Raw genomic sequence first — 16,618 nt, forward strand, 5'->3', positions numbered from 1 at the left:
AAGAAACTTCAATTGAGAACATGACTCCATAAGCTTCACCTGTAGGCAAGCCTGTAAGGCATTTTCTTAACCAGTGATTGATGTGGGGAGGGCCCAGCTCCTTGCGGGTGGTGTCATCCCTAGTCCTGGGTTGTGTCATCCTTGGGCTGGTGGTCCTGGGTTCTATAAGAAAGCAGGTTGAGCAAGCCATGAGGAACAAGTGTAAGCAATACCCCTCTATGGTCTTTGCATCAGCTCCTGCCTCCACGTTTCTTCCTGTAGGGAACATGGTCCATGCCACCAGAGGAACTGGCAGGAAACTATCCAGAACCATCCCAAGCTGTGTACTGGCGGTGATCAGCGAGGAGACACAAAGTTCCTGTCCTAACTTCCTTTGACAGTGAACAGTGACATGGAAGTGTAAGCTGAATAAGCCCTTTCCTCCCTAAGTTGCTTTGGTCATGGTGTTTCATCACAGCCATAGGAACCCTAACGAAGACACTGGGGAAGCCTGAGGGAACTTCATACCTATCTCATTCCTTTAGGCCAGGTCTTTCAGAGGATTCACACATGGCTAAGTTCATCCTCCATGCATCAAGGTTGTTTTTCAGTCAGCCAGGTATTTAGGCCACGGAATCTAAGTGCTAGCCTGAGGGGATGAGGAGAGAACTCGGTCCCTGGGGCCCCAGATTGTTGGAAAGCCTGAAAACAAGTGCAGCCATGTGTTACCTCCCTCTCCCTCCCTCTCCTCCCTGGTCACTATTTCCAGTGGCCTCCCTACCCAGCTGCTTTGCAGAGTCTACTTTGTTCCGAGGTGTCCAACCGATTTGTGTTTCCAAGGCTAGGAAGAGGGAAGGTAAGTTTGGCATGCCTGTTTCAACACCAGTTGTCTTCCTAACAGGGCATGGTAAGGTCCCTCCTGGGATGGCGAGGTTGCCCTGATAACAAGAGAAGACACTGGGAAGTGCTTTTCCCGTTGGTTACTGTTAGTCACTGTGTTATCCCTGGGTCAGCAGGACTGTCCTGTACCTAGGAATTAACTTCCCATTTAGGGCATTTCAGCATGTACCCGCCACCCTGTCCCCAGACCGGGCACAATTCCCAAACCTGTCTGTGCACAGAGCATGACTTTATGTCTTCTCCTGTAGACCATCCCCCAAACCCTGCCACAGTCAGTTCTAGTGCTTGATTGTGTCTGCCCTCTTGCTTAGCTGAGTTCCGTAAATCAGAACGCTGTGCCCTGTTCATTAAGGACTGCCTTTGTTTCCCTCAATGTTACATGTTCCTGTGGGTAGCAGCCATGTGCCACTCTATGCTTGTGCAGTGCCTCCTGAGTGGCCACCACAGCATGGGTCTACCCTCTCCTGATGGGGTGGTGGCCTGCCCTATGTGCCTCTGGCGATGCCCTGAGGCAGTTAGCCCATCTCTCAAGCTGTGGGGCCCTGGGCTGGCTCTACAGGGTCTAGAGAGAAACTGCTGGATTTGGGATGGCAAGCCACTTGTACTGTCCTGGCTGTGAGCAGCCTGAAGGCCACAGGCCATCACCAGCCATACGTGAGTGTGCCCTGGAGACTTGCCAGATCAACACCTTTGCTGGGGGAAAGGGTCTCCTACGTTGTTTATTTTTTAGTACTGAGGATTGAATGTGGGGTCTTGCACATGCTAGGCAAGCATTCTACCAGTGAGCTACGGCCCTAGCCCTGGCCAGCTAGTTGGCTCTTACAGGTCTGGGCATGCTGATAAAAGCCTCTCCTGAGACTATTATTTCCAGTTCTTGGCAGCCTTTCCTTCTGTTTCTAGGTGTTTCTCTCTGACTTCATGGGCAGTGCTATGCTCTGGTTCCTGCAAATGTTTTAGCTGGTTCCTTGGAGTTCTTACTTGACCCCAGAATCCCTCATAATTTTTTTTTTCAGTCTGTCAGCTGCTCTGTCCGTGGGTATCAAATGTGTTCTTCCTGCTCCAGGCTGCTCTTTGCACCTGTTTATTGAGACTTTAGCCATTTGTGCCTTGGATTTGTCTGCAAAGTCCTGTTCTACCCTAGGCTCAAGGCGGTAGTTTTCCCGTAATGTCTTCCAAAAGAGATTTGAGTTTCCAGTCTGCTCTTGAATTTACCCATCATTTATTTTTGTGTAGCACTTGAGATGGGAAAAAAACTCTTTTTTTTTCCAAAGAGAAAGCAATACTCCATCTCTGCCTAGCAAGTGGCCCCTACCTGGAGACCCCACCCTCCCATGGTAGGGTCCCAGCTGAGCACCAGTTTCTCTCTCTCTCTCTCTCTCTCTCTCTCTCTCTCTCTCTCTCTCTTTACCAATGGTGGACCCATGTGACCAGTGGAAGCTCCTGCTACCACACCTTCTTAGCCATGATGACTGTGCCCTCCGGCTGAGCCAAAGGAAACCCATCTTCTCCTTAGCTGCTTCTGTCTGGTATTTTGGCACTTCAAGGAGAAAAGTGGCTAATACAGTCCTCCTCACCTGATACTTTGTTGGGGTCCCAGCCCCTTATTAACAAGGGTTAATGAGGCTGAGACCAGCTTACTGCTGCCTGGGGTTGGGGGGGGGCACTCAGGAGTGGCAGATGCTTGAATGGCAGGAAGGGTGTGGGCGTGGGCTCTGGCCCTGAGTACTCAGAGCTCTGAACTGCCCTTGCCCAATGCTATGGCTATGCTGGGCAGGGCAGGCTAAGCAGGCAGAGGTATGGGCAGGGACTAAGACTGTTCCCCACCTCCCTAGCCACCACCATGATGGGGCCAAGTATGGGGGCTGCTTTCTGTATTGCCTGTCTCCATTTTCTGTACCTAGAATACAAACCATTCTGCCAGTTTCCAGCAGGAAGGCCTCCCTGTCCACCCTGCCCCTGAACATTGCTTTGTCCTGGAGCCCTAGGCATTTACCTGTGCTGCTAGATACGTTAGGAGCTTTGCCAGCCGCGGTGTGGCTGCTGGATGCTCAGGTGAAGACTGTTCTTGTTTTTTTTTTTTTCCCTGTAGCTAGGGCTCCTGCCACTGACCCTGGGCCTGCATGGCCCTTACTTAGGGGATCAGTGTTGGTTTTGTCCTCAAGAGGGATCCAGGTTCTCTGAGGTCAAGCCTCTGAGGGGTCCTGGGTACAGTAAGTGCTCTAGATTGGAAGATCACATGAATGCTTGAGTGAGATGGGTGAATGAAGCAAGATGGGGCAATGTGAGGATCCCTGGTTACTCAAGGAAGTAGATCACACCTGTATGATAGAACCAGGGCGCTATGCTCATGGGCTATTTGGGGATCTGTGGTAAGGAAACAACACCTTCTGTGTGTCCACACAGTTGCATAGCATAGTGGTTTGAATAGATTTGGCCTCCATAGACTCTTCTTTGAATGCTTGGCCCACAAGGAGTGACACTATTCAGAGGTGTGTCCTTGTTGGAATAGGTGTGTCCTTATTAGAGGAAGTGTGTCACGGTGGGAGTGGGCTTTGAGGTCCTTTGCTCAAGCTCCACCTAGTGCAGAAGAGACCCTTCTGCTGACTGTCAGTGGAAGCGAGGCTCCTCCTGGCTGCCTTCAGACCATGAGGTAGAACTCTCAGCTCCTTCTTCAGCACCACATCTGCTGGGATCGTGCCATGCTTCCCACCACGGTAACGGACTGAACCTCTGAAGCTGTAAGCCAGTCTCAATTAAATGTTTTCTTTATAAGAGTTGCCTTGGTCATGGTGTCTTTTCATAGCAATGGAAACCGTAAGACACAAACATGGCAACCTGGGTCAGAAGGTCAGGAATAGTGGCCTCCAGTTTGTATAGGACAGTCCTTTGCATTCCATGGCAGAGGGCTTGGCCTGTCCAATCCTTGGGTGTTGAGCAGGATGCCTGGAAATCACAAAGACTCTTGGTTCAGCAGATGGTTTGGGAAGATGTCTACAGGAGCTCGGTGAATCTATGAGCCGAGAGCCGGGTGCAGCCAAGACTTGGGGCAGATGACATGTTTGGATTTTAAAAAGCCACTGCATCTAGCAGCCAGGCAGGGTTGCCTGCATATTCCAGCATGTTCTGTTGATTTATGGCTGTTGCTAAGCAACAGAGTACACTGAGGTGGGTGTGATTTTAAAGCTATGGCTCTTGACCAAAATGAAAATCATTAATGGGGGTGGTGGTGGGGGTAGGGGAGGGCTCAGTGAAGCCTGGATCACTTGAGATGTCAGAAGCCATTAGAATGGAGACAGGGTATCTGCCCCTCCTATCCACTAAGCTGTCTAGAGCAAGTTCAACTCCGGGTACCCCGAGCTGGCTGTTGATGCTTCTTGGGAAAGCCCAGTGAGGATGCACCTTCTATTTTTCAGTGAATCCATGCACCATGTGTCAGGTTTCTGATGTGACTCCCCAGTGTGCTGACGACATCACGCCACTCTGATGGTCAGGTTGGTGACTGCTTTGCCATCACACACAGCTCCCAACCCACAGCACAATTCATGGGCAAGATAGGTGGTAATGCAAAGGGACTGGCCTGGAGACAATGGAGAAAAATACAGACGTCACATACACAAACATGAAGCTGGCATTCAGAAAGGAGGGGCAGACTATAAGGCAATGGTCCCCAACCTTTCTTTTTTTTGTTTGTTTTTTGTTTTTGTTTTTTCGAGACAGGGTTTCTCTGTATAGCCCTGGCTGGCCTGGAACTCATTCTGTAGACCAAGCTGGCCTCGAACTCAGAAATCCACCTGCCTCTGCCTCCCAAGTGCTGGAATTAAAGGCGTGCGCCACCACTGCCCGGCATCCCCAACCTTTCTAACACTGCGACCCTTTACTACAGTTCCTTATGTTGCTGTGACCCCCCAACCACAATATTATTTCTTTTTTTCTTTCTTTCTTTTTTTTTTTTTTTTTGGTTTTTCGAGACAGGGTTTCTCTGTGTAGCCTTGGCTGTCACAATATTATTTCGTTACTACTTAATAACTGTAGTTTTGCTACTGTTATAAACCATAATATAAATATCTGATATGCAGGATATCTGATATGTGTTTGTGTCCCCCCCCCACAAGGGTCCCGACCCACAGGTTGAGAACCACTGCAACAAAGAAGGCTAAGATTAAAGAGCAAATGGTGTCTTATAATGTGTGTTTCCTTGTGGTGCTGGGGCCAGAGGAGCACTAGGCAAGCATTCTACCACAGAGCCACACCCCCAGCCTCTTATGTTGTGAAAAAGAGAAAACCACTAAGTAGGATAACCTGGTTAGTCTCACTGAGGTGACATCTGAGGGTACCTTACAGAGACTAAGCCTTGCAAGGACTTAAGGATTAGCAATGGGGTTGAGGGTACTAAGGCCTGCGGCAGAGAATGCATGCTTTGTTAGAAGAATAATGGGGGTGAGGGAACAGTGTGGCAAGAATTAGGAGGGGTCCTACAGAGTCCCCAGGCCAATGGAGATCATTGTCACCTTGACAAGTCAGAACTGCAATTCCTAAATCTAGTTCCCTAGGGCTGGAGAGATGGCTCAGTGGTTAAGAGCACCAGCCTCAGTGATGGATTTCCAGCACCTGCATGGAGCCTCACACTGTCTGTAACTCCAGTTCCAGGGGATCCAGTTTCCCAGAGCTTGGAGGTGTGGATAGTTTACTTATAACCCCAGGACCTATCTGTCCTTGATCTAGAGAATAGGGGACCTGCCCCATTAGGAAGTTTGCAGAGGCTTTAGAAGTGAGCCACAAAGGACAGGTGAGCGGGAACACTTCTGAATCTTCTGGGTTCAGGCTGGTGGCAGGTTGCCAGGGAGGCTTCGGCTCTTCCGTGGTCTACCCTGGGTATGCTTGGGACCCAGTGGTCTCAGAAAGTGCCTAGGAGCTGGTTGTGGGAAAGACATTAAGTGCTCTGGGCAAGCCTCAGGCCTCTCTGTGGTTTGTGTCCACTTTTTGGCTAAGATCAAGCTTTTTCATTGTCTCTGGTGTTGCCAAGCACTGCAACAGAGCCAGCCGGTGAAGTTGGCCCAGGCTCTTCCCAGACTCAGTTCCCTGAAGGTCAGCTGAAGCAGAGCAGGCCACTGAATGAAAAAAGAAACAAAAAGAAAAGGACATGACTGCTCCTAGGTGTGGTGGAGGAGTTTATTGTAGGTCAAAGGGAGAGCATAGCTAGAGGCAGGGACATCTGGGAGAGTCCAGAGTGGACATGACCAGACCATGCGGGGAGACAGGGAGGGCACGGGAGAGGGAAGGGAAAAGCGAGGTACAGCAGCAAGAAAGCCAAAGATACAAAAGAGGCAGGTAATCAAAATGCCTAAATTATATAGGGAAGGGCAGCCCAGCCCCTGGACTGGAGTTTAAGATAGGGGTAGGATATGCCAGCCATACCCTGTAACAGGTAGGGACTGAGAGATGCCAGGAGAACCTAGTGGGCAGATCTGCTTTCATATGTAAAGTAGGCACCGCAGCCCTTTGTCTTTGGTTTGAAACTTAGCAGCTAATGCATAGTGCCATGGTGGGGTTGAAAGCATAGAGAGATCCTGTCTGTTTGTCACCTGCTCTAGAGTCAGGCACCTGGTCTTAGTGCTAGCATTTGCTCACCTGGGGCTGAGATGACCTAATGACTTCAGGCTGTAGTTTCTCATCAGTGACACGGAGATACTGAATCCAGCCTGTGGGGTCTAAAGGCAGAGGGAGACTTGGAGCATGTGCACATTCATAGTGTGGCCATGGCTCTTTAGCCTGGGCCACTGCTCAAACACTGTTCTTCTTGTCCTGGATGCTGAGCTGGGGTGGGGTACACCTTGTTTTGGGGGATTTATGATCTGTGATGTTCCTTCATTCACCTGCACCCTCTGGAAACACCAGCTATCTCCCTAGGGACTACATTGTTGTTTTGTTTTTACATATATCTATTACTTCTTTAGAATGTGTGCTTGTGGTTGTGGGGGTGCATGAGCCATGGTATGTGTGTGTGTGAGGTGTATGTGTCATGGTATATGCAAGGAGTGGGTGTGCATGTGCTGTGTGTGTGTGTGTCTGTCAGAGGACAACTTGTGTGATCACTTCTCTCTTCCCACTGTGGGATGTGGGAATTGATCCCAGGTCACCAGGTTAACACTCTGAGCACATTTACCCATGGAACCAGTCATCTTTCTAGCCCTAACCAATCATTTTTACATTAAATGACTAAATTAATTCAGTAAGGACTTAGCAATGCCTTTAAGCACCGAGGTAATAAAGGAAGACTCAGAGGAAGAAATGTCTCTCCATGGATGCAGCTGGGCAGAGTGACCACTTCATTAATGGGCAGAGTGTGACCACATATGACAGGATGGGCCCTGAGCCATTGTACCAAGTTCCCAGGAGCCCACTCTGGGGGCCTGTCTTGTTTCCCTGATGTCGCCAGGCCCAGGTGGCAAATAGAGTGAGCACAGAACTACTGTGTTGCTTGAGAGGCCAGACCCGATGTGGAGGCTCCATGCTTGCCTGGCCAGCAAGTGCTGTGAGCTATATTGATCACTTGAGAGACACACGTAGATGGAGGTCACATCTCTTCTAGGCCAAACTGCTCGATCATGCTTAATGGCCAGTTCTCCAAATTCCCCCCCCCCCCCGGGGCTGGCCTCAGGGAGGGATTAGCTATGTGCCCATTCACTTTTCTTGACCTCAGTGTGTCAGGGATGAAGGGACACACCTTGTACTTTGAGTTTCAAGGACTGGGGGTGGGGTTGGATTTCACTTCCTGTTATGGCAAAGCCAGGCACTCCTCTGTCCCCACAAACCCCAAGGCCCCATGGCCCCCTTTCCTTCTCAGTCAGTCAAGTTGATTAACTGTGATACGCTAAGGGGAAGAAATTAGATCCCAAAGAAAACTGGCCAGGCTGGGTCTGGGTCTGGGTCTGGGTCTGGGTCTGGGTCTGGGGCAAGGATCCTCCCACCTTTAGGGGGCAATTAAGGAGGTTTGGAGGGAGTACCATTGGGGAGGCAGTGCTGGAACCCCACCTTGTAAGGGGGAGAAATCAGAGTGCTTGGCTTCCCTATACTCAAAGCTGAATACAAATTCTGGCTTCTGGCCAAGAAAGATCATTGGGGACAGAGTTTAGGGAACAGCATGGAATCTCCCATCATCCTCCAACAGCTGAACACCAGGCACACGTTTACCTGTTACTTACCTGAGTCACATGGTGCCTGAAAGCAGAGTTGGGAGAGAGTCATCAGGCAGGTAGATGGAGGAGAGTGAGCTTCCCAATGGCGGAGGAGGGCTAGCCTGAGCTCTCTTAGTGCCTGCTAGCACAAGCTGGAGGAAGAAACAGAAGGATCCAGGGAATGGTGTGTGGGGCTCACCTGAACTGGGACAGTGCCTGCTCCCATAATCCAGACAGAGAAAACTCCTGATTTTCATAGAGTGGGAATGTTATTTCTAGCCCAAACGTGAGGGAGTGATGTATTCAAGACTGTGAGGCCTGGGTGGTGGGACTTAAGTTGCAGAAGACCCGAGTAAGTAGAGAGAGATTACACGTGTGGATTGGAAGAGTGGGTGTGGGTATTGTTAATATGTAGTGAATTGGGAGACTGGGCGTGGGTATTGTTAATATGTAGTGGATTGGAAGACTGGGCGTGGGTATTGTTAATATGTCCCGGGTCTTCAATCCATAAGTTAACAGAACAGGATAATTTTAAAAAATAAAAAAAAATAAAAAAATAATAAAAAAAAAGAATTTGACAGCTGATTCTAGAACTACAAACACAAAAGTCCCGTAGAACTCTATGAGATAAAGAACCAAAGCCAGAGAACTAACTTGAGTTAAACGTTGCTAACACTTGTTCATTGACTCCAGGGTTCCTGGTGCCAGGAAAGATAAGTAGGTCAGTGGGAGAGAACTGAGAGCAGAAACGGACTGGCATGCTATGGTGCCACATGGGCCTGATTTTTAGGAAAGATACCAGGATGAATGCAAGTGTGTGGGTGTCAGTGCAGATCCCTGGAACCCATGTCAAAGCTGGCTGTCCAATGTGCCTGAAGCCCAGCATTGTGGGGGCACAGATGAGGCATCCTGAAGACTCACTGGCTAGCTAGTCAAGGTGGAACTCTGCATTCACTGAGAGATTCTGTCTCAAAAAAGACAAATAGGGTGGTCGGGGGGAGAAAAGTGGTAGAGGAGACATTCTGCATTGACCCCCCCCTTCTCACACACACCCCTGAACACACACCTGTACATACACTTGCACATTAGAAAATAATTATAGGTAATATAAAAAGAGCTTCAGTTCATAGTGTGCACCATATTAGACTGAAATCAAAATGAATCATAGTTCTTAAAAGCACATTCTTGTGGGGACCTTTTTCTTAAAGGAGCAGAGTATTTTAGGATTATGGGTCTTATGGTCGCTGATGGATCTCTCCAAGTCTGTCACAGTGCTGTGAAGGAGGCTGTAAGAAATGCATAAATGGATGGGGACAGCTGTGTTCCTTTGACACTCCTCAGCTCAAAATAGGCAGCTGGTCCCTAGGGAACAGTTTGCCAATTTCTGCTGTAGAAGAGAACAGGGTACATACCTTTGTGACCTTGAACTAGCCAAATATTTCTTAGATTTGGCATTTGATGCAGGATACAGACAAGAAGAAAAACCCTAATAACTTGGGCTTCTTCAAAATAAAATAAAAATAGCCTTTGGAAACCATATTAAGAAGACAAAAGACAAGTGCTGGACTAGGAGAAAAATCTTTGCAAAGCTTGTATCTGACAGTGAGTTGTTTTCAAACCATGGGGGGAAAAATCTTTCAAAGGTCAATAACAAGAAAACAAAGAATAATTAGCAAGTGGGCAAAATGCCAGAGCTGACACTTTAACAAAGATGTTGCAAGGATGGCAACCAGGAGAAGGGTGATGGCCTTAGCCACAGAGCAAAACACCAAAGCCACAGTGAACTACTCCCCTGTCCCTGCTGCAATGGCCACCATCAAGGAGCTGGGAAATGGCAAAGATGCAGAGAAATCAGACTCCCTTGACCCAACAATAACAGGAGTGGTCTGGAAAACTACCTCCATCACACAGAACTTAAAAGCATGCAAAGTTCTGCAACTGATTCTGGGTCTGAGGATTGACCGGCTAGAAAAATGCAGGGAAAGAGATTCACTAGCCAGCAAAAGTTCTACACCCAGATGCAAAGCTCAAAAATAGTATCAGAACAGATCTGGACACATGGTATTTATTTCTGTTTTGACCACTTTAGGTCCTCTAGGAATGTGAGACTGGTTGAAAATCAGTTTCTCTATAATTCACTTTCATCACAGACTAAAGCTAAAAGATACATGATTGCAGATATGGTAAAATCCGGCAACCAGCATCTCAGAAATCCAGGAAGGGAGACTCAAAAAATGACAGAGCGATCAAAGCCATTGCTGGAGGTGTAGCTCAGTTGGTAAAGTGCCTTGCATATACAGGGCCCTGAGCTGGATCCCCAGAATCACATGGAAACAGACATGGGGGTTCACGCTTCTAACCCGGAGTCCTGGAGATGGAGAGAGGAGGATCAGCAGTTCAAAGCCATCCTCACTAAGTTTGAGTCTATGGTGGATTGCAGGAGACACGGTATCAAAACCAACCAAACAGAAAGACAAACAAAAAACCCGTGATGGTAACTTATTCATTATATAGAGTCATCTGGGAAGCAGGAACCACAACTGAGAAAACACACCTATCAGATTGGCAAGCCTTTGGTGCATTCTCTCGACTGATGATTGATGTGGGAGGACCCAGGTCACTGTGAGCAGAGCCGCTACTGGGATGATGGCCCTAGGTAGCTTGAAGCAGGTCGAGTAATCCATGAGGAACAAGCCAATAAGCAGCGTCTCTCCATGGGCTCTGCTTCAGTTCCTGCCTTGAGTTCATGCCCCGATTGTCCTCCATGGTAGGCTGTAAGCTATAAGGTGGATTAACCCCTTTCTTTCCCTAAGTTGCTTTTGGTCGTGATATTCATCATGGCAATAGAAAGCTAAGACAAAACCTTGGACTAAAATTCAATGGCTAGCAGCATCTTCCATGGCCAGGCATTAGAAGCATTTCTAAACACAAGACAAAGGCGCCTCTGTTACCGCCACTACTCAGTATTTTGTTGTCTTGAAACTGACTGGAGCAGACAGCTAAGTGTTGAAGAAACGGCAAGTGTCTTGGTTAGGGTTCATTGCAGTGAAGGACCATGGAGCCTGGAGTATCTGAAGGAGGGAGGAGAACCGTGGAGTCTAGAGGACTGTGAAGCTATCTAGAGGAGGGTGAGGCTGGGATGGCGTGGGGTAGAGTCGTCACCCCAGGTAATCCTCACTGGTATGAGGGCCAGGCCAGTTCACAGGGTGTTGGACAGTGGGAACAGTGAGCAGCTGACCCCACAAGCCAGGCCAACAGCTCTCTGAAGGAGGCTGGGCAACAGGCACATACTTCTCAGGAAAGTGCTGAAGCATCCACAACTGAGCTAATCACCCACAAACCATGCCAGCGCTGAGACACTGCAGACCCAGCCATACAGCTTTTAAACTAACGGTCACCCTGCACACCCATTAAAACAGGGCAGAGTGCGGTGTGGTTCTGCAATGGAAAAACCACACAGCAGTAAACAGAGAACAATTTACAGCTACATACCCAAGAGCCTGAGCGAGTCTCAGAAGCATAACATCCAGCAAAAGAGGCAGAGCCCTAAGTTTATTTATAGAAAGCTCCCAAACTAGTAAAAGTGGTCAGAAGTCACCCTGGAGTATTCTATGGGAGAGTCTACAACAAAGACAACTGTCATAGCGAGATTCAGTAGATAGTTTGACAGAATCCAGAGTAACTTGGGAAGAGAGAACCTCAAATGAAGAATTGTCCAGATCAGATTGGCCTGCGACCTTATCTGTGGGGCAATTTCTTGGTTGTTAATCCATGGAAGAGGGATGAGCTCATGTAGGCAATACCATCCCTAGTCAGGTAGGTCTGGGTTTATAAAAAACTAAGCTGAGGGGAACAAGCCAGTAAGCAGCACTCTCTGTGGTCTCTATCTTGACCTGGAGGAAATAAATCCCCACTGCAAGTCTCTTTTGGCTAGAATGTTTTATCACAGCAACAGAGAAGCAAACTAAAACAGACCTTAACAAGGATGGGGGACAGCTCAGTGGCAGTGCTTACCCAGCTTATGTGTGGTCCTGAAATAAAACCTGGTGTGTGGGTATGCACGGATGCATACAGCCACCACGGACTGGGTCACTTAAAGAACACACACATTTTCTCGAAGTTCTGGAGATTGCTTGTCATGAGACCAAAGTGTCAGTAGACCCGATGCCTGTGAAGGCTGCTACCTGGTCCGTGGCTAGCTGTCTTCTTGCTGTGTCCTCAACAGAAAAGAAGCCACATGATGTCCCTTGGAGAGCACTAATCCTGCCACAAGGGTTCCTTTTTCCCTATCTCATCACTTTAAAAGCATGATATTTATGTATGTGTATGTACCCACTTCTCTATAAGTGCACCATGTTCTTGCAGGTGTCTGTGGAAGCCAGATACCCTGGAACTGGAATCACAGGTGGTTGTGAGCTGCCATGTGGGTGCTGGGAATTGAACCTGGGACCTCCCGAAGCACAGCTAATGCTCTTAACTGAATACTCACTTCTTCAGACCCAATCTTTTCACTTCTCAAAGACCCTCTCCCTGATACTGTCACCTGTTTTAACAGGTGACTTAAGATGGACACATACATTCAGGGAGAGTGGGATGAGGCAGGCCTGGGGAGGCAGAGCTGTGTCTCTCCTCTTGTCAGAGGGGCTGGTTACAGAAGAAAGGGCATAGTAAGTCTAATAACTTTATGATTGCCCACTGGGGACACATAACCTTTGTGCATGTTCACCAACTTGGATCACTGTGACAAAATGCCATAGACTGGGTGCCTTAAGCAGCAGAAATGTATTTTCTCACAGCTAGAGGTCACAGTCCGAGATCAAGTCCAAGATGGAGGTTCTGGCCAATATGATTCTGTGGAGAGGACTTTCTTCCTGGCTTGAAGGTAGCCCACGTCTCTCACCTGGTGCCCTGTGACCTAAAAGGCCATAGGTGAGCAAGCCCTTCTGTCTCTTCTTGTAAAGCTACTATCCACAGCAATAATCCTAACCCCTCCTGGAGGCCTGCCTCTGGGATCCAGGCTTCAGGATTAGGACACAGCCTGGCCCTCTGGATGTCAGAAGGAACACAGGAACACTCATAGGGCAACACACACACACACACACACACACACACACACACACACACACACGACAGTTTCTTAGGAGGAGCCACTGGAGAGCTCGGCAGTGAATGAGGAGTGAGGAAGAAAAGGCATCTGTGTAGATCCTCCCAGCATGGGCCATGAAGAGGCTGTAGCTCAAGGGGATGTGGAGTGGAGGAGATAGAGGCTCAAGTGGATCTTGCAGGCACATCTCTAGCTTTAGTGTCAGCTGTCTTTGTCATCGTCATGACCCGTTGCAGACAGGTGATTATCTGTTCCGTTCACGCCCTACCATGGAGACATGTCTGCACAGTAGGGGCACAGTGACATTCATCGTGAATGCAGGAAGGCACAAGTCTGTGGAGAGAGTATGCGGGGCTCATGCTTCTTCCAGGGGCAGTGATGGACGTGCACAGGAGTAGAAGAGGGGCAGTGGGTTCCGTGGCTGAGGAGTACAGGTGTCGGGCAGGAGGCCCAAGGGGGAGGCCTGGCTCTGACTGACAGTCAGGGAGTGTTGTGTTGGGCTATCCTCCAAGCCAAGCTCAACACCATCAGGAGGCCAGCTGGGCCTGCTCTCAAAACCTCATCCCTCCTAGGTGGCTTGGCTGCTATCATTTCTCCTAGGACCCTCACCTGTATATCCAGCTGCCACTCCCAATTGGCTGTGTGTGATTCTACTCTAGTTTTGTGTGGCTTAAGGGGAGAGGGGTTCTCAGGGAGAGACTAGAGTATATAAGGAGGGTAGGACTGAGGAATGGGTCTTTACTATCTCTGCTGGGTGCTGACCTTCCAGTGTGGCTGCTTTCAGGCCACCTATACCCCTCACTCATGGCTCTATGAACAAGCCTAATACATTCAATGGTTCCCAGGGGTGGACTTTGGTAGACTCCAACTTTTTGTCATTGGGACCTTGGGGGGGGGGATGTGAATGTTGCCTAGTCGTCCCCCCCCACCCCCCAGCGCAAAAATTCTCACAACACTGAGCCAGTGCAGGAGAGCCCTGAGGAAAACAGGATATTGTAGGTGCAGAAGGGCTGATGATAGCTCGGAACCCATGGGATCTGGGATCCTCAGCATGTCTCAGAGCCAGGACTGTGGCATTAGGTCCCAGCAGGCTGTCTTCTGTGTGGTCCAGCGCATCCGGGCAGGTGATGCTAGACAGGCAAGAGGGTGGATGTGGGTATCCCTTTAAGACCAGGGGATTGGGATGGGACACAGGGAGGGTGCTGCCCATCACCATAGTAAGAAGAGGGCAGACTGCAGAGTGGGTGCTGGGTGAGGATGTGGAGTGGGTAAGCAGAGCAGGTGTTGGGGAGGGGGGAACGTGGCTGGGCAGGGTGAGACCATGTATTTGCTAGTCCCCTTCCTGTGGGGCGTGAGCGTGTTTGGGTGTTTTGGCTCTGAATCTGCACCCAGGCAAGGAGGTGGGCAATGCTGGCCTGCTCCACGATAGAAAATTCCAGGCTGGGGCAAACTCCAGGCCTCACGGGGTCTAGCCTTCCTTCCCCCCACCCCCTCCCCGGACTCAACTTCAGGACTCTGGGGTACTTGCTACTCCTTGCAGTCCTCAGTAGGCCTTTCTGTGGAATCAGTTCTAGCTCTGGATGCCCTCATTCTCCAGCAAGCAACCAGAGTCCCTTTAGCCCTTCCAACATCCTCTGGACTGTACTAGGAAGGTGCCTGGGGGCCCGAAGGTTAGCTGAAACAGTACCTCCGAAGGGGGAGCAGCCTCAGTGTCCCTCTCCCCAAGCTTGTGCCTAACACCTTGGATTCTGGGCCACTCTCCCTGCTTAACTCAGTGCCTAGCCTCCGCTGCTCTCCTGTTACAGCAGAACTTACTGAGAACCAGGAAGGCTAAGATCAACACTCCCAAGGCCCATGCATGCTCCAAATTCCTCCAGGTAGGAGTCAGTAGAAGGGGGTGACTGCTTGGTTAAAGAGGTGAGCACACCCCACTCCTGCCGCAGCCGCCCCGCTGCTGCTTCCCTCTGCCTGGCTCTTGTAGGATGCTAGAAGTACCTGGATGACTAAGGGAGGGAGAGAGGACATAAGAAAGGCGGGGGTGGGGTTGAGGAACAGGAGAAGGAGGCAAGGAAAGGAAGAAAAAGGAGTGGAAGGAAGGAAGTATTGAAAGGTGAGGGAGGGAAGGAAGAAGAGGAAGGAGGAGAGGGAAGAAAGGAGAACTAGAGAGGAGGAAGATGAGAAGGAGGGGAAGGCAGAAGCCCTGGATTGGCAGAGAGGCTCTAAGGAGCAAGCACAGCCGACCAGCCTCAGTGATCCCATACAGGTGCCTGAGTAGAAAGGTGGACAGGACAGGGGGCAACTCACTTCCAGCCGAATTATCCAGCTCTGCCTTGTGGAGTGCTGACCTTCCGTCCCCAAAGGCGCGCTGGGCGGGGCGCCTTCCTCCCTCCCCCGCAATTGTCAGAACAACCCCCGTCTTCTCCTTAATAAAGGGCCGCGACGTCCTTGGGCTCCCGACCCCCTAAGTCTCTCCTCCAACCGCCTTGTCCCTAATTGCAACACCTGGCCACCAAGGTGGCCTCCAACTAGATAGGTGTCCCTGGTTCCGGAGGTGACCGCTGTGGCAGGGCTCGGCGCATCACAGCTCCACCTGCGCGGTGGCTGCGCGGCCGGGGGCGGAGAGGCGTGCAGCGGAGGGAGGGGCCTGCGACACGGCCCCGCCACGGCGCAGCCCGGCTCAGTGCCGCGCGCGTCCCCTCGCCGCCGCCACCGCCAGGCGCCCGGACGCAGCGCGAACGGAGCGGCCGGGATGCGCGCCCGGGCCCCGGCCCGCCCCACGCTGCGGCCGCCGCCTGCCCGCCGCACGCTCGCCTGAGCGCGGCGCCCGCCCGCCCGTCCCCGACCACCGACCGCGATGCCCGCCCTCCCGGGCCCCGGCGGCCCGAGACCCTGCTAGGCTGCGGCGGCATGGCCCGCGCGCCCGGCGCGACCTCTGCGGATTGCATCGGTGTGCGGCAGCGGGGCATGCCCAGGGCACCGGGCGCGGCCTTCAATGGGCGAGGACACGGACACGCGGAAAATTAACCACAGCTTCCTGCGGGACCACAGCTATGTGACAGAAGGTAACGTACGTGTTGTCTGAGACCCCCTCCGGCCGGCCGCGGCGTGGGGATGCCGTCGCACCGAATGCCCTCCGAAGGTTTGGACCGCGCGCTGTGTGTCGTGTCCCCCCCCACCCCCACCCCGACCCCGGGCCGGGAGGGAGGGAACCCGGGGGCTTCGGCCGCTGCCCAGCATCCTCCTCCGTGCTGCCCTCGGGAACGCATCTGTCCTTCCCCCGCCGGGAGGCATTGGATCGGGCCCTGACTATCATTTACAAAGCCCAAGGCTGCAGCAGTTCTAGTGCGGAAATCTCCAGGACCTGGAAAGGCTTAAAAATCCTTCATTTGCCCTTTCAGCCGAGCCAAAGCTCGCAGAAATTTCTAGATTGCCCACTCCCTGGAGAGGGACCCAGGAGGGA

At 50.9% G+C, this 16,618-nt stretch overlaps 1 protein-coding gene and 1 long non-coding RNA gene across 4 annotated transcripts in view; one reads left to right on the plus strand and one right to left on the minus strand.

The window, feature by feature from the left end:
* Positions 1 to 2,096: 2,096 nt before the first annotated feature.
* On the minus strand, positions 2,097 to 15,978 carry LOC143443087 (uncharacterized). Of its 2 annotated transcripts, none has more exons than XR_013111815.1 (3): positions 8,082 to 15,978; positions 6,508 to 6,587; positions 2,097 to 4,456 (listed from the first exon to the last, which is right to left on the minus strand). It is a non-coding gene; the product is annotated as an uncharacterized LOC143443087 (long non-coding RNA). The 2 variants fall into 2 exon arrangements; XR_013111814.1 differs by having other exon boundaries at positions 2,097 to 5,987.
* Ppp2r2c (protein phosphatase 2 regulatory subunit Bgamma) overlaps positions 15,957 to 16,618 on the plus strand; it is an 88,050-nt gene continuing 87,388 nt past the window's right edge. The window contains exon 1 of one of the 2 annotated variants that reach the window (XM_034509165.2): positions 15,957 to 16,220. In XM_034509165.2, the coding sequence (XP_034365056.1) occupies positions 16,151 to 16,220 (70 nt within the window). In that variant the 5' untranslated portion in view covers positions 15,957 to 16,150. Of the gene's footprint in view, positions 16,298 to 16,618 lie in introns of both variants that reach the window. The other variant, XM_076938397.1, reaches the window with a different exon arrangement.

Source organism: Arvicanthis niloticus, chromosome 7 (genome assembly GCF_011762505.2).
Source record: "Arvicanthis niloticus isolate mArvNil1 chromosome 7, mArvNil1.pat.X, whole genome shotgun sequence".
NCBI classification, from domain to species: Eukaryota; Metazoa; Chordata; class Mammalia; order Rodentia; family Muridae; genus Arvicanthis; species Arvicanthis niloticus.